Source organism: Cervus elaphus, chromosome 7 (assembly GCF_910594005.1).
Source record: "Cervus elaphus chromosome 7, mCerEla1.1, whole genome shotgun sequence".
NCBI lineage: Eukaryota > Metazoa > Chordata > Mammalia > Artiodactyla > Cervidae > Cervus > Cervus elaphus.
In genome coordinates this window covers 17,647,898-17,665,330 of record NC_057821.1, presented here as the reverse complement: position 1 = coordinate 17,665,330, position 17,433 = coordinate 17,647,898, and the positions used below count along the sequence as shown (strand labels likewise).

The window sequence follows — 17,433 nt, the reverse complement described above, 5'->3', positions numbered from 1 at the left end:
TGTTCCAATTGGCCCGAACTCTTACAAACCTGCCTGACAACCAGGCGCCGCCTCTCCCGATTGGTGGCTGGAAGCAAGCGGCTTCTTTTTTTTCTCATTGGAAAGGAAGAGTACAAACCGCCAGGGTTCGACTCCCAGAATTGGCTGGAGTGGGAGGTCCCGCCCTAAAGGGGGTCGAGCTTAGCGTGAGAGGCGGGGGTCAAGGGAAGCCCGGGCTTTGCACCGAGTGCCGCACTTCGGCGTCTGGTGTGCGTTGGATTCGGCCATTCTTCGCAGCTCATTCCGCTCTAAAGTGGTCTCACTCTTTCCCCACTGCGACTCCGCCCAGTCCGAATTGAAGGAAAGAAGCCCTAAAATGAAGGGTACCTTTCTTCATCAGGGTAACGTGACACTGATTGCCTACGCAAAATTGGAGAGAGCTCCCAGGAGTCCTCGAGGGCCTGTTTCCTAGAGGAGGCTTGAGGAGGATCAAAGGGGAAGCCTGGCAGGAAGGGACCGGGGTGAAATGAGATGAGAATCCAGGATTTGTTCCAGCTTTGAGAATGGCATCCCCGTTCCTACTGCAGCTGTCCTAGGGTTGGGGAACCAGCTAGACACGAGCACTTGGGAACGCAGTGGACATGCTACCTCATTCCTGAGCGTCTCGAGAAATATATCCCTTACTCCCCCTAAGCCAGTGTCCTAAAGGAGTTCACAGTCTGGTAAAGTTCACAGCCCTGTATAAACCTATGATTAAGATACAATGTAATAAATTACACCAAACTAGAGGTGGCTGGAGGAACGTTTCAGAAAGTCAACTCCAGCAGCGGGTTGACTACATGAAGAACCTGAGGAAGGCTCGAGAATAAGCCTATGGTCCTTGCCCAGGAGAGCGGTGTTATAAGGCAGTATAGGCATGGAGAAGAAATGACAACATTGGGAAACGTGTAGAACTAACAGGATTTGGTGGGTAATCCGATTGCAAAGAGAGTGGTAAAAGGAGGAGCTCAGGATGACTTCTGAAAGCCATCAGAGACGTGAGAGGAAACTGTGTGTCATAATGACAAAGGAAGTATTAGAGGATTGGTCAGTAATGTCAAATTCCAGAGAAAGGTTGATCAAGATCGAACAGCAAAAAAAAAAAGATCGAACAGCATCAGGGCTTCTCTGTGGTTAAAAATCCACCAGCCAATGCAGGGGACACAAGTGCAATCCCTGGTCTGAGAAGATTCCACATGCCACGGGCCAACTAAGCCCACAACTACTGAGCCCACACTAACGCCGGTGAGCTGCGACCACTGAAACCCACACCCTAGAGCCCATGCTCCACAGCTCCGCAGCAAGAGAAGCCACCTCAATGAGCCTGCACTCTCAACCAGCGAGTAGCCCCTATTTGCCACAACTAGAGAAAACCCACGCAGCAACAACCCAGCACAGACAAAAATAAACAAATAAAATTATTTTTAAAAAGGGTACAGATGATCTTTGCAGGAAAGTTTCAGAAGAATGGAAGGAAGATTATAGTGGGTTAAAGAGTGAGCAAGAGGTATGGAAGTAAAGGCAACAAATCTAGGCTGCTAGCTGTCTTACAGAAGCAATTATTTGACTTTCATTGACTAATGATGATATCAAGGTAATGCAGAGTGGACGACATGCTAACCATTATTTGCTCAGGGAAAAACCTGAGAGAAAAGCACGTTTATCTGTAAATGGATATTTGCATCTATGTGGATGCCAACCCAGGCAGGATACCAGATATATTTACCCATTCACAAGACCTCAAAGAACACCATAGCTTGTCTGATACTGTGTAAAGGAGACATATTCTCTTTGGAATCACTCCACCATCCTCTCAGTCCTTGGGTCTTCTGAGAGACAGGGGACAGAGACACGTAACAGTTTCAAAGTGAAGTTGCTCAATTGTGTCCTTCTCTTTGCGACCCCATGGACTGTAGCCTGCCAGGCTCCACTGGTCCATGGGATTTTCTTTCTTTCTTTTTTTTTTAACCTCCATGGGATTTTCCAGGCAAGAATACTAGAGTGGGTTGCCATTTCCTTTCTCCAGGGGATCTTCCTGATCCAGGGATCAAACCTGGGTCTCCTACATTACAGGCAGACTCTTTACTCTCTGAGCTACCAGGAAAACCCCTAAGAAAGTGTGAAAGTGTTAGTCACTCAGTCATGTCCAACTCTATGAGACCCCATGAACTGTAGCCTGCCAGGCTCCTCTCTCCGTGAAATGGGAACACTCATCCTTGTGAATTCAGGTACCTAGTACATTCTTGAAAGTGAAAGTCACTTAGTTGAGTCCAAATCTTTGGGACCCCACAGACTATACAGTCCATGGAATTCTCCAGGCTAGAATACTGGAGTGGGCAGCCTCTCCCTTCTCCAGGGGATCTTCCCAACTCAGGGATCAAATCCAGGTCTCCCACATTGCAGGTGGATTCTTTACTGGCTGAGCCAGAAGGGAAGCCCAAGAATACTTATTGGGTAGCCTATCCCTTCTCCAGTGGATCTTCCCGACCCAGGAATCAAACCGGGGTCTCCTGCACTGCAGGTGGATTCTTTACCAACTGAGCTATCAGGAAAGCATGCTGTTTTAAAGATGTACAACTAGGCAATTTCAGGTTTAGGACTAGAGGTACCTCCAGGAACTATAATCAAACATTAAATATATATATTTTTTCTTGTCTTTCTAGGGATAGAAATAACTTACAATATGTACATCTTATATTCACCTCTCAGATTTTCAGGAAATTTTCAGGAATGTAAAATGTACAAAGTAGAAGACTGCCTCAAGATGAAGGAAAGCAGAAAGTTGGGCAGAGAAGGCAAGGAAGAGAATGCAAGGTCCAGAAAGAGGAGATTGCCACCAACCAATCCATTGATTCTTTTTAGTTTTCGGTCACACTGAGCAGCATGTGTGATCTTAGTTTCCTGGCCAGGGATCAAACCTGTGACCCCTGCAATGGAAGCACTCAGTCCTAACCCCTGGACTGCCAGGGAATCCCCCAATCCATTGAATCTAAATGCAAGTATACTGTTAATAACTGGAAGTGTGGCCAACTAGTGTCCAGGTGTCTATACAGAGCAGTGGAGGTGGGGACAAGGCAGGACTGTTAAGTAACAGCCCAGATGAGAAACAAGCTGTTGGTCTGGTACTCATGACTGAAGCCTTGAATCTCTCTCTTCTGCCTGCTCTGCTGTCTGCTCCTCCCTAGGGTGGAAATAGGAATGGATCTCCAGTCTACAAGGATTGGGGGGAGAGAGCATCTAGTTTTGGAGAGATGAGAAAGGGAAGCTGCTTTGTCTTTCTTTCGAGCTTGGTGGGAGCAGAATGAACAGGACAATAAGCAGGACAAGAAACACTGGAACGTGGGTTTTGTGTAGGATGTGTTGGAACAGGTGTGGCAGCACCAAAGCCCTAAAGGGCTACATGAATCACTTGCAGTAATTTAGCCAGCAGCCGCTCCACATCCAAAAGCCTGTCTGAGACACATAACCCTACCACTCCCTCCTGCCACCTTCCCGCAAACCTCCAAACCTCAATGCCTACAGTTCCACGAGTGGACACCTTCCTAAACACTCCACCCACAGCTCCCAGCAGCGGGCCAAGTTTGGTCCAGGGCACAAGGATCGTTCACTGATCATTCAGTAAACTGTTGAGGACATGCCGGCGGGGAGGTTAGTTGACGGACGTTTCTCCCCAGGCAGGCGCGGAAGGTAAATCCCTGTACACGCGTCTCACAAGCAGTGTGCGTAGACTACCCGGCCACAGTGACTGTGTTACTGCCACCGAGGCACACCTTTCGGATCGATCGAAGGCGCAGCTCACCCTCCTGGAGCACGCCCTTGCACCCGACGCCCCGCCCACTTCCCTAGGGCCGCCCCTGCCGGAAGCGGAAGCGGCGTGTGAGTCGCCTGGACGTCTTTCTCTCACGCTCAGGAAGGCGCCCTGCTTCTCTGTGCTCTTTGGTCTCCTGTCACCATGGCGCTGGCAGTCTTGCGAGTCCTGGAGCCCTTCCCGACCGAGACACCCCCGTTGACGGTGCTGCTGCCGCCCGGGGGCCCGTGGCCTGCAGCAGGGCTGGGCCTAGTACTGGCGCTGAGGCCTGCAGGGGAGAGCCCGGCGGGTCCGGCGCTGCTGGTGGCCGCCCTGGAGGGACCCGGCGCGGGCACCGAAGAGCAGGGCCCGGGGCCCCCGCAGCTGCTGGTTAGCCGCGCGCTGCTGCAGCTCCTGGCTCTGGGATCCGGGGCGTGGGTGCGGGCGCGGCCGGTGCGGCGGCCCCCGTCGCTGGGCTGGGCGCTGCTTGGCACTTCATCTGGGCCCGGACTCGGACCGAGAGTCGGGCCGTTGCTAGTGAGGCGCGGAGAGACCCTGCCTGTGCCCGGACCGCGGGTGCTGGAGACGCGGCCGGCGTTGCAAGGGTTGCTGGGTCCAGGGACGCGGCTAGCTGTGACTGAGCTCCGTGGGCGGGCCAAACTGGGTCCAGAGGCTGAGAACAGCAGCCGGCTCCCTCTCCCGCCGGTGGTGTCTTCCTTCGCGGCCTCTGGCACAGTCCGGCGACTACGGGGCGTTCTGGGAGGGACTGGAGATGCACTGGGGGTTAGCCGGAGCTGTCTCCGCAGCCTCGGCCTCTTCCAGGGTGAATGGGTGTGGGTGACCCGGGCTGGAGAGTCATCGAACACTTCCCAGCCACATTTGGCCACAGTCCAAGTCCTAGAGCCTCGCTGGGACCTCTCTGAAAGACTGGGAGCCGGATCTGGGCAGCCGGGAGAGCCTCTCGCTGACGGACTGGCCCTCGTGCCTGCCACTCTGGCTTTTAATCTCGGCTGTGATCCCCTGGACGTGGGAGAGCTCAAAATCCAGGTAGGATACAGGACTGAGATCAGGAATGCTTCCTTCTCTTTATCTCTTCTTTGCCTTAACTGAATTGGAAGATGAGAGCTGTAAAATTTGGATCCTTTACTCCTTAGAGCTTGGAGTTTTCCCTTAACACCTCTTAGCCTTATTTATCCATTCTCCACAATTAAAACATGTTGGTGCAAGGGAAAGGCTTTCACTATTCAGGTGAAAGGTGAGAATTACAACCAAATTATCATGTGTAGTAATCTACGAAATCTAATCAGTTATTTGTTAAATTGTTGCAATGTATCCAACAAACATTCTGGGCTTCCCAAGTAGCAGCAAATCCACCTGCCAATGCAGGAGGCCTGGGTTTGATCCCTGGATCAGGAAGATCCCTTGGAGGAGGAAATGGCTACCCACTCCTATTCTTGCTTGTAAAATCCAATGGACAGAGGAGCCTGGTGGAAGTTGGACATGACTGAGAATGCATGCACACACCTCCAGTATTGTATTGGGTAGTATGGAAGATCATACCTCCATCTTTTGCTCATGCTGTCCTTGACTTCAAGTTCCTTCCTATTGCGTTAACCTCCTCCTCCTTCAAGGCCCTTCTACAGATACCACCTGCTTCTTAAAGCCTTGCAAAATCTCACACAAATTTAACATTGCTTCTTCCTATAGCATTTTGTACCTTTCAGAAAGCTTTTATTTTATAGTTTTGTTATGATCACATACTCTAATTCTCAATTGTATATTGTCCTTGAAGGGAAGGGCTTTTTATTACCCTTAGTGCTTTGTGTTTAATTTTAATATTAGATTAAATACATCCAAGAGGAGTTTTTGCTTTCTACCTTTAAGGAACTTACTTCAAGAACATAATTGTGGGGGGAAAAATAAAAGATAATTGTGTTCAGGGGGACAAATATAGTCTACTATTTAATTAAGCACCTGGATGTATGATTTAGGCCTACACTGACCAGTACGAAAGCTGCTAGCCCCTGGGTGGTTCTTTAAATCAACTGAAAGTAAGTAAAGTAAAAAATTCAGTTGTTTGATTGCTTTCGTTACATGTTGAGTGTTGAGTAGCCACATGTAAGTATAGAACATTTCTATCACTGTAGAAAGTTATATTAGGTAATGCTGGCATAGCTAGTTAGTGCTGTGGGACATCAAGAAGAGATAAAAGATATGCATGAATGGGAGTCAGGTGTGGCTTTCCTTCTAAATGGAGGAAAAATACTGGAGCTCTCAGACAGGAGCTCATTCACCTGACCCAGCCCTTTCAGCTTCAGTGAGATCATGTCCTCTAACTGGAGCCTGAATTCAGTGTCCTCGCTAATGTCCAATTAATATTCCCAGTAGTTGCCTGGTGTCACTCAAATGGCTGGTGGGAATTAAATGTCTTTACCATTTCACTGGCTCTGGGCCAGTATAAAGGTGTCACAGAAGGGTTATCATCACTGAACTTTTTGGAGCTAGAGTCAGGAAAGTCAGAGTCAGAAGTCTCTTCCAGGTGCCCATTAGGAGAGGTTTCTGTTTTCTAAGGAAGATAAAGGTCTTCAGCTCTACTCTCTTAGGTCTTCTGTCCCACAACCCTTGTGGTTATGGGAAGGATAAAGGATGGAAGTAGAAGTGTTGGTTGCTAAGAGACTGGGCAGAGCCTGAGTCCTTGGGAGAAGGTTCTAAGGCGGTGGTTATTTCTCTCATAGAGGTATTTGGAGGGCTCCAGCACCCCTGAAGACAAAGGAAGCTGCTCAGTGCTGCCTGGGCCTCCGTTTGCCAAAGAGTTACACATCGAAATTGTGTCGTCTCCTCACTACAGCACTAATGGGAACTATGACCATGTCCTTTACCGGCACTTTCAGACACCCAGGTTAGCCGCTTCCCCCTTACAGGAGGGTAGCACACCACCCTCAATGAACTCCTCCTATCCCAGGCCTGAGATTCAGATACCAGAAAGCCTCTGATTTTAAAAAGCCGCGGTTTAAGGCAGTATGGTGGCTAGAAGCCTCCTGGTGTGTCAGACAAGAGAAATCTGGGCCAGGAGGGTAAATCCAGACATTCTAGATTGAGAAACCACTTTGATTTGAGGAGGCCCCCAAAAAGCCAGGATCCTGCTTTGCCCCTCTCTCTGGTCTCTGATCCCCTCTCTGCCGTATTCCAAAGCTCTTTCTAGGTCAGGCTTGTTCTCTGGACAACTGCTTGGGATCTCTGGGTGGGCAGTAGGCCCCCGAGAAACAGTCTGCCGGTTGAGAGGGTGGGGCATGTGGGGATATGTCAGGCGCCTGCCATTAACCCCCATTGTGAGCTGACCAGGCCTACCGCTGTGTTACAGGGCAGTCCAGGAAGGGGATGTCCTGTGTGTGCCAACAGTTGGGCAAGTAGAGATCCTGGAAGGAAGCCCAGAGAAACTGCCCAGGTATGGAGCTGGCTACTCTCCAGCAGCTGGGGTTCTTAATCTGCGTGCAAGGAGTCCTCAAGTTGAATGGAATAATTCTGTGCATAAGAACATTTTGTTGTTGTCATGCATGTTTTTCGGGAGAGAAGGTACCTACTCTCTTCATGTTCTCAAATAGGCGTGTGACTGAAAAGAGAATTAAGAGCCACTGCCTGCTGGCTTTGGGAGCTGTTTATCCTCAAATTGATCGGTGGTCCTAGGTATAGTAAAGCACTAAGAATGGTTTAATGGCCTAGTCCAAGGTGGGATTCCTCACTTTCTTTTTTTTTTTTTTGGCTGCACCTCGTGGCATGGGGAACTCCCCCAACCAGGGATTGAACTCACAGCCCTTGCAGTGGAAGCTCAGCGTTTTAACCACTGAATCTCCAGGGAAGTCCCCCCTGCTTTCCATTCTTTTTAAAATAGTTTTATTTGTTTATTTATTTATTTTATATTTTGGCTGTGCTGGGACTTCATTACTGTGTGGACTTTTGTCGAGTTGGAGAAAGTGGGGGCTACTCTCAAGGTGCACTAACTTCTCATTGCAGCGGCTTCTCTTGTTGCAGAGCACACGTTCTGGGGCATGTAGACTTCAGTAGTTGTGGCTCCCCAGCTCTGGAGCACGGGCTCAATAGTTGTAGCACATGGGCTTAGTTGCTCCACGGCATATGGGATTTTCCCTCACCAGGGATCAGATGCGTGTCTCTTGCATTGGCAGGTGGATTGTTTACCACTGAGCCATCAGGGAAGCCCTGCTTTCCATTCTCAACCAGTGTTGTTTGGGCCACACCTCCCGTACACTGAGCCGGAGGAGCCCCAGTACCATCATGGTTTCTGCTGTAATGGATAGAATGTGCACATGCTTTTCAGTCTTGTCTCCCAAGACAGGAGAGGAAGGGATTTGCCCTTGAGAGGCCTGCTGTCTTTCCATATCCTCAACAGAGAGTGAGAAAGAGAGTGTAACTGAGCCAGGGACCCAAAACAAGGAGGCCAACCTTTCTCCTCCTCCTGTTGATTCTGACTGCAGAGACTGCATATGAAATGGTAAGGCAAAGACTTCCCGTGGTTAAGACTGCACTCCCAATGCAGGGTGAGCAGGTTCGATCCCTGATGGGGGAACTAAGATACCACATGATGCAACCAAAAAAAATTCAGAATTCAGAGACTGCTTGGCTTTATGTGAAGGGGGAAAATGTGTAGCTTCCTACCCCCAGATGGATTTCCTATAAGGATTTATTAGAGGAAGAAGACACTAACCCAACTTTCCAGGAAATTTCCAGTGAGGTGGTGGGACCACTCTGCAGAAACTTGGGCACAAGAGCCATCATGCCCGGGGTCTCAGGCCAAGCCAGCCAGGGTCCTCTGCTAAGAGAGCAGTGCCTTGTTTGGAGTACCTAATTTAGCTTTGGTCAACATTCAGAGCTTGGTTCTGGCCAGTGCTCAGTCTCTCCAATTTCAGGGCTGTGGTACCCAGAGGAGGGGCCTGGTGGTGCCATGTGTAATTCCATTTGGTGCTCCAGGGTGCTTCTTTGAGCTTTCCCATCAAATTTACAACTGGAGCCTGGTGGAGAATGCCCAGCTGCTCTCTGTCCTTCCCACTTCTGTTTTACATCTTGTGCGTGTGTGTGCTCAGTCGTGTCTGGCTCTTGGTGACCCCCTGGACTGTAGCCCACCAGACTCTTCTGTCCATGAACTTTTCCAGGCAAGAATACTGGAATAGGTTGCCATTTCCTGCTCCAGGGGATTTCCTGACCCATGGATTGAACCCATGTCTCTTGCATCTCCTGCATTGGCAGGCAAATTCTTTACCACTCTGCCACCTGGGAAGTCCATCTTAAATAGAGCAACTGTCTATGAGCTAGCTCTCTGTAGGAAAGCTGCAGAATGCCCACCCTTTGTACTTTGAAAGGAAAACAGGCACTCAACCCTCCTGAAATAGACTAGCAAGCCAGTTCTGTTCCTGGACCTCCACCATATCGGCCCCTTGGAGACCTGCCTCCCTCCTCTGGGTGCTGAGCACGTAGTTCTTACCTCTGGGTGGGTTTGGAAAGGCAGGGCCGGGTGGGCAGATGGGTCCAAGGACAGAGATGAGTGCTGTACCCCCTAACTGCCTGGACTTGATAAGAGGCTCCCTGGACGGAGGCTCCCCTGATCCCTGGCACGGAAGTCCACTGGGGGTGGTGCAACCTATCCTACTCCCCTCTGCGCCACCTCCCACACCAGGCCGGGCACGGGGATCAAGCACCACTGTCTGCTGTCTGGCTCTCAGGAATGCAACCCCGTGTCCCCCAGCAGTGTCCAGATATGTTCCAGAGGTCTGGCTCACCTCGCTGAGGTGGCCCATCCACGCTCCATGGACGGAGAGTGGGGCGGTGGGGATGGGGGATTGTTGGGGGAGAGGTGGGCGTGTCTCCCTCCCCCCTCCCTGCCCCAGTGCTCTTCCTCCTTGGATTCCACTGGCTGCCAGATGCATCTGAGGTGGTTCAGCTTGATTGAGAGTCTAGGTTGTAGGCCCACCCATCACTTATTTATGGGCTTCCCTGGTGGCTCAGACAGGAAAGAATCTGCCTGCAATGCGGGAGATCTGGGTTCGATTCCTGGGTTGGGAAGATGGGTTCGATTCCCTTGGAGATGGGAATGGCAGCCCACTCCAGTATTGCTGCCTGGAGAATCCCATGGACAGAGGAGCCTGGCGAGCTACAGTCCTTGGGGTCCCACTGAGTCGGACATGCCTGAGCAGCTAACAACACTTATTTATAATGAAGAGCAGTAAGACAGGGAATTCCCTGGGGGTCCAGTGGTAAGGACTCACTGTTTTCATTGCCAGGGCTGGGCTCAGTCCTCGGTTGGGGAACTAAGACGCCACCAACCACACAGTGCAGCCAACCAAACAAACAGAAAAAACCAGTGGGACAGCTTTCCTTATGTTCCAGTTATCACAGTCAGCGCCTCTGGTGGTAGTTCCTAACCTAATATGCCTCCTCTTCCACGTGAAGGCGTTCCCACCCCCACCCTTCTCTTCTGCCAGAGGGAGCAGCTGTGTGACTGTGGGACACAGCAAAGGAATTTGTACCCCAGTTAGACCTGAAAGAGGCCCAGGCTCTGCCATCGCCGTGCTGCCTGAGGCTTAAAGATGGGAGTAGTTCCTCTCTCTATCTGGAAAACTGGACCAGTAATTGCTGTCTGCTACCCTCGCCCCCTTAGTAGGTTAAGTAAGCCTAACTCACTCTAACACTACCCAGTGACTACACAGCCCTGGTTATGGCTGGGAGCTTTTGAAAAATAAAAATGCCTGAGCCCCACCCCAGACCTATTAGAGCAGAATCAGGGTGAGGCTAGAGCCTGTGCAGTCTTTTTTTTTTTTTTTTCCCCAAAGAAAGGAAAATGTTCATTGTAAAATTCAGATATAGTTCACATACCATAAAATTCACACTTTTAAGGTATATAATTCAGCGGCTTTTAGTATATTCACAGGGTTGTGCCATCAACATCACTAATTCCAAAACATTTTCCTCACCCCAGAAAGAAACCCCCACCCACCAGCAGTCACTCCCCATTCCCTCCTTCCCTCTGCTTCTGGCAACCACTCCTCTACTGAATAGAATCACAGTATGTGAGAGATGTTGGGTTTTTGTTTTTTTTTTAAGTTTCACAGATAATTCTAATGTACAGCCCACATAGAGAATCATTAATCACTAAATGTCATTATGAAGGAATCTGCTTGCAATTAGATCTTGTGGGTGACTGAGTAAGAGCTGAGGACTCTTTCTTAGGTTTTGGGTGGCCTTGGTGGTACTTTTTTTTTTTTTTTTTTTGGTGGGTGCATATTTGAGGGAGAGTCTGTGTTCTCAAGCTAGTGAACACGGTCAGATGGTCACTGCTTGGTGCGGCAGTGGCTTCTCCCGTTGGGGTGAGTAGGCAGGAGAAACACACCGTCAAGGTGATGTTGGTATGAGGGAAGCCAAGGACAGGCACAGCTCCTGCTCTCAAAATGTGTATGATCCCGTCAGAGAGATAAAGAAGACCACCTGCTTTCCTTTACCACCACATCCCCCGCTTCCTCCCCACCTCTGCCACATCTGGGGGGCATTTCTTTGTGCTGCTCTTCCATTTGTCCCTGCAGCAGACCTCTGATTGAGGCAGCGCCTTGCCCTTAAGGAGGGGTGGATGGGGGCTCTGGATCTGGGGTTCACTGGGCCTCTTTCCCTGCAGGTGGCAAGAGATGTTTTTTAAAGTGAAGAAAACAGTTGGGGAGGCTCCAGATGGGCAAGACAGAGCCTACTTAGCCGACACCACCCATACCTCCTTGTACTTGGTGAGGCCCTGGCGGTGGGGGTTGACCTGGGGAAAGGAGCAGAAAGAACTTCCAGAGAACAAACTTGTGGCTGCCAAGGGGGAAGGAGTTGGGGAAGGCATGGAGTGGGAGTTCGGGATTAGTAGATGCAAACTTTTATGTACGTGTATAACTGAATCACTGTGCCGTATGGTAGAAAATAACACCACATTGTAAATCAACCATACTTCAATAAAGTAAATCAAAAAGAACTTCTAGAAACTAAAGCTTCCTCCCACCTTTCACAGGTGGGTTCTACCCTGAGCCTCGTTCCAAGGCTTCCTTCAGGGGACTCCACTCCCTGGAGCAGCTTGTCTCCTCCAGGCCTGGAGGCCTTGGTGACCGAGCTCTGTGCTGCCCTGAAGCCTCGCCTCCAGCCAGGGTGAGTGAGGAGGCTGCAGCCTCGGTGTGAGAGAAGCCTGCCTGGAGCATCCCCAGAGGAGCAGCAGGCCAGACAAGCAGTGCCTGATGCCCTGGCCATGGTGGGATTGGGTGGGCCTCCCTCCAACCATCGGGCCCAGGCCACTAGCCCATGTCCCGCCCATAAGCAAATTCCCAGACTTCTTTTCTGGAGTAACCTCTGCCCTCCAAGGTCAGCTGTGGAGGGAGGCTTTCCCCCATGGTCATTTGTCTCTGAGGCTGCCCTTCCCTTGGGGAGCCCGCTAGTCATCCCAACCTTCACCACCTGGGCCCTGAAAGACAAGGTCCTTATGCCACTGGCCCACGTGTAGTCACAGACCCCTCCCTAATTCCCTCCATACAATCCAGACCAAACAGAACAGCCAAGGCTTCACTGATGACAAAAAGAATTTAGTCTGCTGAATATGCCCCAGGTCCCTGCCAGAATTCCACTGATGGTATGGGAAATACGGCCTCACCATGTAGTGGTGGCCCTGGCGGGGAGGGGTGCCTCAAGGAGAGTGTCTGCTTTCTGGACCCAAGGATGCCTGTGTCACTGGGGACTCCCTTCTGGGCAGGATGGAGGAAGCAAACGTCTGTTCTCCGGTTGCAGGGGTGCCCTGCTGACAGGGACTGGCAGTGTCCTTCTACGGGGCCCCCCAGGCAGTGGGAAGACCACTGCAGTCACTGCCGCCTGCAGCCGCCTTGGGCTCCACTTATTGAAGGTGAGGGTCCTAGAGAGTAGACCCCCAACTCCATCTCCTCTGCAGCCCGTAGTCTCCCTCTCCCCTCTGACCACTAGCTAGGCTCTACCACTTCAGCCCATTGGGCCAGTGGATCAGGCATAGTGCTGTGATGCTGAGCTACCAAGAGATGCTCTCAAGAAGGACACTCTGGGACTTCCTTGGTGGTCCGGTGGTTAAGAATCTGTCTGCCAGTGAAGGGGGCACAAGTTTGATCCCTGATCCAGGAAGACTCCACATGCTGCAGAGCAGCTAAGCCCCTGCACCACAACTACTGAAACCCACGTGCCCTGGAGCCCGAGCTCTGCAACAAGAGAAGCCACCGCAATGAGAAACCTGCATGCTGCAACTAGAGAGTAGCCCCCACTCGCTGCAAAGAAAGCCCATGCACAGCAAGGAAGACCCAGTGCAGCCAAAAATAAAATTAATAATTTTAAAAAGAGGACACACCAAGGTTTTGGTGGGCAGTCCAGGGAATGTGGTTAGGGAAAAGAGTTAGGGCTTGGCCAGTGTTACCTTCTGCCCCCGTCCCCACCCTCCTAAAAGACGGCTTGTACCTTCTGACCCCTCCCCCCATTCTCCTGCCCCGGTCAGGCCTGCCCCTTGCCTTGCTCACAGGCCCATCGGGACCCCCTCCCCAGGTGCCCTGCTCCAGCCTCTGTGCAGACAGTAGCGGTGCTGTGGAGACAAAACTGCAGGCCACTTTCTCCCGGGCCCGGTGTTGCCGGCCAGTGGTTCTTTTGCTGACAGCCGTGGACCTGCTGGGCCGGGACCGTGATGGACTAGGCGAGGACGCCCGGGTGGTGGCCACGCTGCGTCACCTCCTGCTGGATGAAGACCCGCTCTCCAGGTAGCATCCAGCGCTGAGCGGAGAAAGGAGGGGGGTCCAGCACTCTCCCCCACTCCCTCAGTGGCTTCTCAGACAGCCACCTGGCGGCTCTCCAGGCAGCCCTGAGCTGAGGGGATGGGGTGCCCAGAGGGAGGAGGGTGCGGGCCCTGTTACTTCTTATATGTGCTTAGTTGCTCGATCATGTCCAACTCTGCGACCCCATGGACTGTAGCCCACCAGGCTCCTCTGTCCATGGGATTCTCCAGGCAAGAATACTGGAGTGGGTTGCCATTCCCTTTTCCAGGGGATCTTCCCAACCCAGGGATTGCACCCGCATTCTCTTGCATTGTAGGCAGATTCTTTACTGACTGAGCCATGGGCTGTTTCTTGGGGAACGCTGAAGCACAGCCTCTGCCCTCATTGAGCTCCCTGTGTGTAGGGGGATGCCCCATCTGGGAAGCTTTGGGGCTCCCATCTCCCTCTCCCATCCCTGCCCCCCAGCCACCCTCCTGCACCAGCCTCGGGACGAGGCTGCACTCAGGGGCTGCCGGCCACCTTCCCACCCTCAGGACCCGCTCCCTGTCCACAGCTGCCCTCCCCTGCTGGTCGTGGCCACCACCAGCCGGGCCCAGGACCTGCCCGCGGACGTGCAGACGGCGTTTCCCCATGAGCTGGAGGTGCCCGTGCTAGCGGAGGCGCAGCGGCTCAGCATCCTCCGGGCCCTCACCGCCCACCTCCCCCTGGGCCAAGAGGTGAACTTGGCGCAGCTGGCGCGGCGGTGTGCGGTGAGTACCCCCGACAGGGCGCCGGCCTCCCTGCGCTCTCTGTTGGGGGGCAGTCCTGCTGCCACGCAGGTGAGGGTAGAAAACCCGAGGCCTCAGCGCTGGGCCTTGGCACCAGCCAGGGGACCTCCCCTCCCTCCCCCCGAGGGTGCCGGCCTACTGTGCCCTGCTGACGTGTGCTCTCCTGTGCGTCCCCAGGGCTTTGTGGTGGGGGATCTCTATGCCCTTTTGACCCACAGCAGCCGGGCAGCCTGCAGCAGGATCAAGAACTCAGGGTAAAGAAGCTGGGCGCAGGAGGGGCAAGAGGCGCAGGCAGGGGGGTGGAAAGGGAGGGAGGAAAGTGAGGCCCGCGGTGGGAAGGAGGCCTCAGGGCTGGTCCTCCACAGGCCTCCCTGGGTTTCTCTTTGCAGCTGGGCCGGCGGTTTGAGTGAGGAGGATGAGGGGGAGCTGTGTGCGGCGGGCTTCCCTCTCCTGGCTGAGGACTTCGGGCAGGCGCTGGAGCAGCTGCAGGCCGCTCACTCCCAGGCCATCGGAGCCCCCAGGGTAGACACTCGAGGCCCATGGGGGTGGGACCGGAGCGCCCTCCACCAGCTGGTGCCCAGCCACGCCCTTCCCGTCTCCTAGATCCCCTCGGTGTCCTGGCACGACGTGGGCGGGCTACAGGAGGTGAAGAAGGAGATTCTAGAGACGATTCAGCTTCCTCTGGAGCACCCTGAGCTGCTCAGCCTGGGCCTAAGGCGCTCCGGCCTTCTGCTCCACGGACCCCCTGGCACGGGCAAGACCCTCCTGGCCAAGGCGGTGGCCACGGAGTGCAGCCTCACCTTCCTCAGGTGGCAACTGGGCCTGGCCAGGAGGGTGGGTGGACTGGGGTCTGCGACTGGCTGGGGAGTAGGAGGTGTGGCCAGGAGGTCAGTTGTGTGTTTCTGCGTCTTGAGGAGTCTCACCCTCTCCTATCACCTCCCACAGCGTGAAAGGGCCCGAGCTCATCAACATGTACGTGGGCCAAAGCGAGGAGAATGTACGGGAAGGTGAGTGGGTGGGGGCGGAGGAAGAGCCCTCAGGCTGCTGGCTAGTCCTCCTCTCTCCAGGTCAGGTTCCTGCCTGGAGGGGCCTCCACCTGAAGTGCTAGTGATCAGCTGTCAACCTGGGTTGCCCTCCCCATCTCCTGACATCTAACCCCCACCCCGTCCTATGGGCCCCTCTCTCCTCAGTGTTTGCCCGGGCCAGGGCCGCAGCTCCCTGCATCATCTTCTTTGATGAACTGGACTCCTTGGCCCCAAATCGGGGGCGAAGTGGAGACTCTGGAGGTGTGATGGACAGGTGGGGGTCTGAGCCAGGATTCTAGGGTCCAAGACGGAGGGATGTGAGACAGGTTGCACTGGTCTTTGCCGCCCAAAGAGTTCCTGCCCTTCTGGTTCTGTGATCATGTAGCAGAAGCTAAAAGGGGCCGTGGAGTTGGGTGTGGGGTTTTGAGGAGATGGGGGCCAGGGTGGCAGGGTCCACAGGGCACGATCAGACAGAGGGGCACCCGGTGGAGGGGAGAGGGTGAGGATGCCCCGAGCACTCTCGTTCTCACTCCCTCCTTCACAGGGTGGTGTCACAGCTCCTGGCCGAGCTGGACGGGCTTCACAGCACCCAGGATGTGTTCGTGATCGGAGCCACCAACAGACCAGACCTGCTGGACCCCGCCCTCCTGCGGCCCGGCAGGTGTGCACCCCGTCCCTCTCACTTCCACCAGGCCCCTCTGGGCTTGTCCCGCGACCCCTGTCTGTGCCTCTCCACCCTCACGCCAGGCTCCCTGACACCCACCTATCTCCCTAAAGGTTTGACAAGCTGGTGTTTGTGGGGGTGAACGAGGACCGCGCCTCCCAGCTCCGTGTTCTGAGCGCCATCACACGCAAGTATGCCCCATTAGAGGGAGACCTCCCCCGCCCCCAGGGGCTTGGGCCATGGGATGGATAGAATATGAGTGCAAAGCCCTCAATAAGCTGGTCAGAGATGCCTTCTGATGGAGTCGGGGAAGCCAAGTAGGACTCTTTCTCTCCTGTATCCCTACAACAGGTTCAGGCTGGAGCCCTCTGTGAGCCTGGTGGACGTCCTCGACCACTGCCCGCCCCAGCTGACGGGCGCCGACCTCTACTCCTTATGCTCCGACGCCATGACAGCTGCCCTCAAACGCCGAGTTCGGGACCTGGAGGAAGGTGAGCCGCTCCCCCGGCCCAGAGGTCAACCAGAAACCTAGTGGGCATGAGGCCTGCTTCTGGATTTCAGAGGAGGGTCTATTGACCCCTGGGGGACTCCGGGCAAGAAGGTGCCTACCCAGGGTGCTCCCCTGCTCGGGCAGAGACCACAGCATCCGTGCCCCAGCTGTCCTCACCTCCCCTTGTCAACCCCAGGCCTGGAGCCCGGGAGCTCAGCCCTGCTGCTCACCATGGAGGACCTGCTGCAGGCCGCAGCCCGGCTGCAGCCCTCGGTCAGCGAGCACGAGCTGCTCCGGTACAAGCGCATCCAACGCAAGTTTGCCGCCTGCTAGGAGCCCCCTGCTGCCTGGGACCTGCCCACAGGGGCTCACGGAGCCCTGAGAGACCAAACGCCACCACCCGCCCACCTGAATGCTGCCTACCTCCGGGCAACCCCCTGGGTGCTAAGTGCCATCGGGAGCCCCAGGAGAGCTCAGGACGCACCCTCTTCGGACCTGTCCGCCCTCCGGGCCAGCTCCAACCCTCAGGCCCCTTTGCTCAGGAGGAGGGGTCAGGCCCTGAGGGAAGCCCCGGTGGGAACTGTGGAAATCTCTCAGTTGTGTCCGATTCTTTGTGACCCATTGGACACAGGAGCCTGCCAGACTCCTCTGTCCACGGAATTCTCCAGGCCAGAATACTGGAGCGGGTAGCCGTTCCCTTCTCCAGGGATGTCTTCCCAACCCAGGGATCAAAACCCAAATCTCCCGCATTGCAGGCGGGTTCTTCACCATCTGAGCCACCAGGGAAGCCCCATTTGGGCCTGAAAATAAAGTGTGTGCTGCCCCCTGCTGGAGTTGCAGTCTGAAAGGTCGGTGTGGGGACGAGCAGGGCTGTGGAGG

At 53.9% G+C, this 17,433-nt stretch overlaps 1 protein-coding gene across 1 annotated transcript; it reads left to right on the top strand.

Moving 5' to 3' along the window:
* Positions 1–3,883: 3,883 nt before the first annotated feature.
* On the top strand, positions 3,884–17,382 carry PEX6 (peroxisomal biogenesis factor 6). The gene is made up of 17 exons (XM_043907494.1): positions 3,884–4,852; positions 6,541–6,704; positions 7,167–7,250; positions 11,481–11,583; positions 11,850–11,983; positions 12,614–12,725; positions 13,385–13,593; positions 14,162–14,357; positions 14,553–14,629; positions 14,765–14,897; positions 14,979–15,184; positions 15,321–15,382; positions 15,566–15,674; positions 15,945–16,061; positions 16,178–16,255; positions 16,416–16,555; positions 16,751–17,382. Exons 1-17 carry the CDS (start codon positions 3,971–3,973, stop codon positions 16,885–16,887), a joined length of 2,943 nt encoding a protein of 980 aa, XP_043763429.1. The 5' UTR covers positions 3,884–3,970; the 3' UTR covers positions 16,888–17,382.
* The last annotated feature ends 51 nt before the right edge of the window (positions 17,383–17,433 follow it).

Bases quoted from the DNA above. Each gene is read 5' to 3' on its own strand.
- PEX6 (XM_043907494.1), top strand. From the start codon at position 3,971: ATGGCGCTGGCAGTCTTGCGAGTCCTGGAGCCCTTCCCGACCGAGACA. The intron at 14,358-14,552 runs GTGAGTACCCCC...GTGCGTCCCCAG, and splicing joins AGCTGGCGCGGCGGTGTGCG to GGCTTTGTGGTGGGGGATCT. The intron at 14,898-14,978 runs GTAGACACTCGA...CCCGTCTCCTAG, and splicing joins AGGCCATCGGAGCCCCCAGG to ATCCCCTCGGTGTCCTGGCA.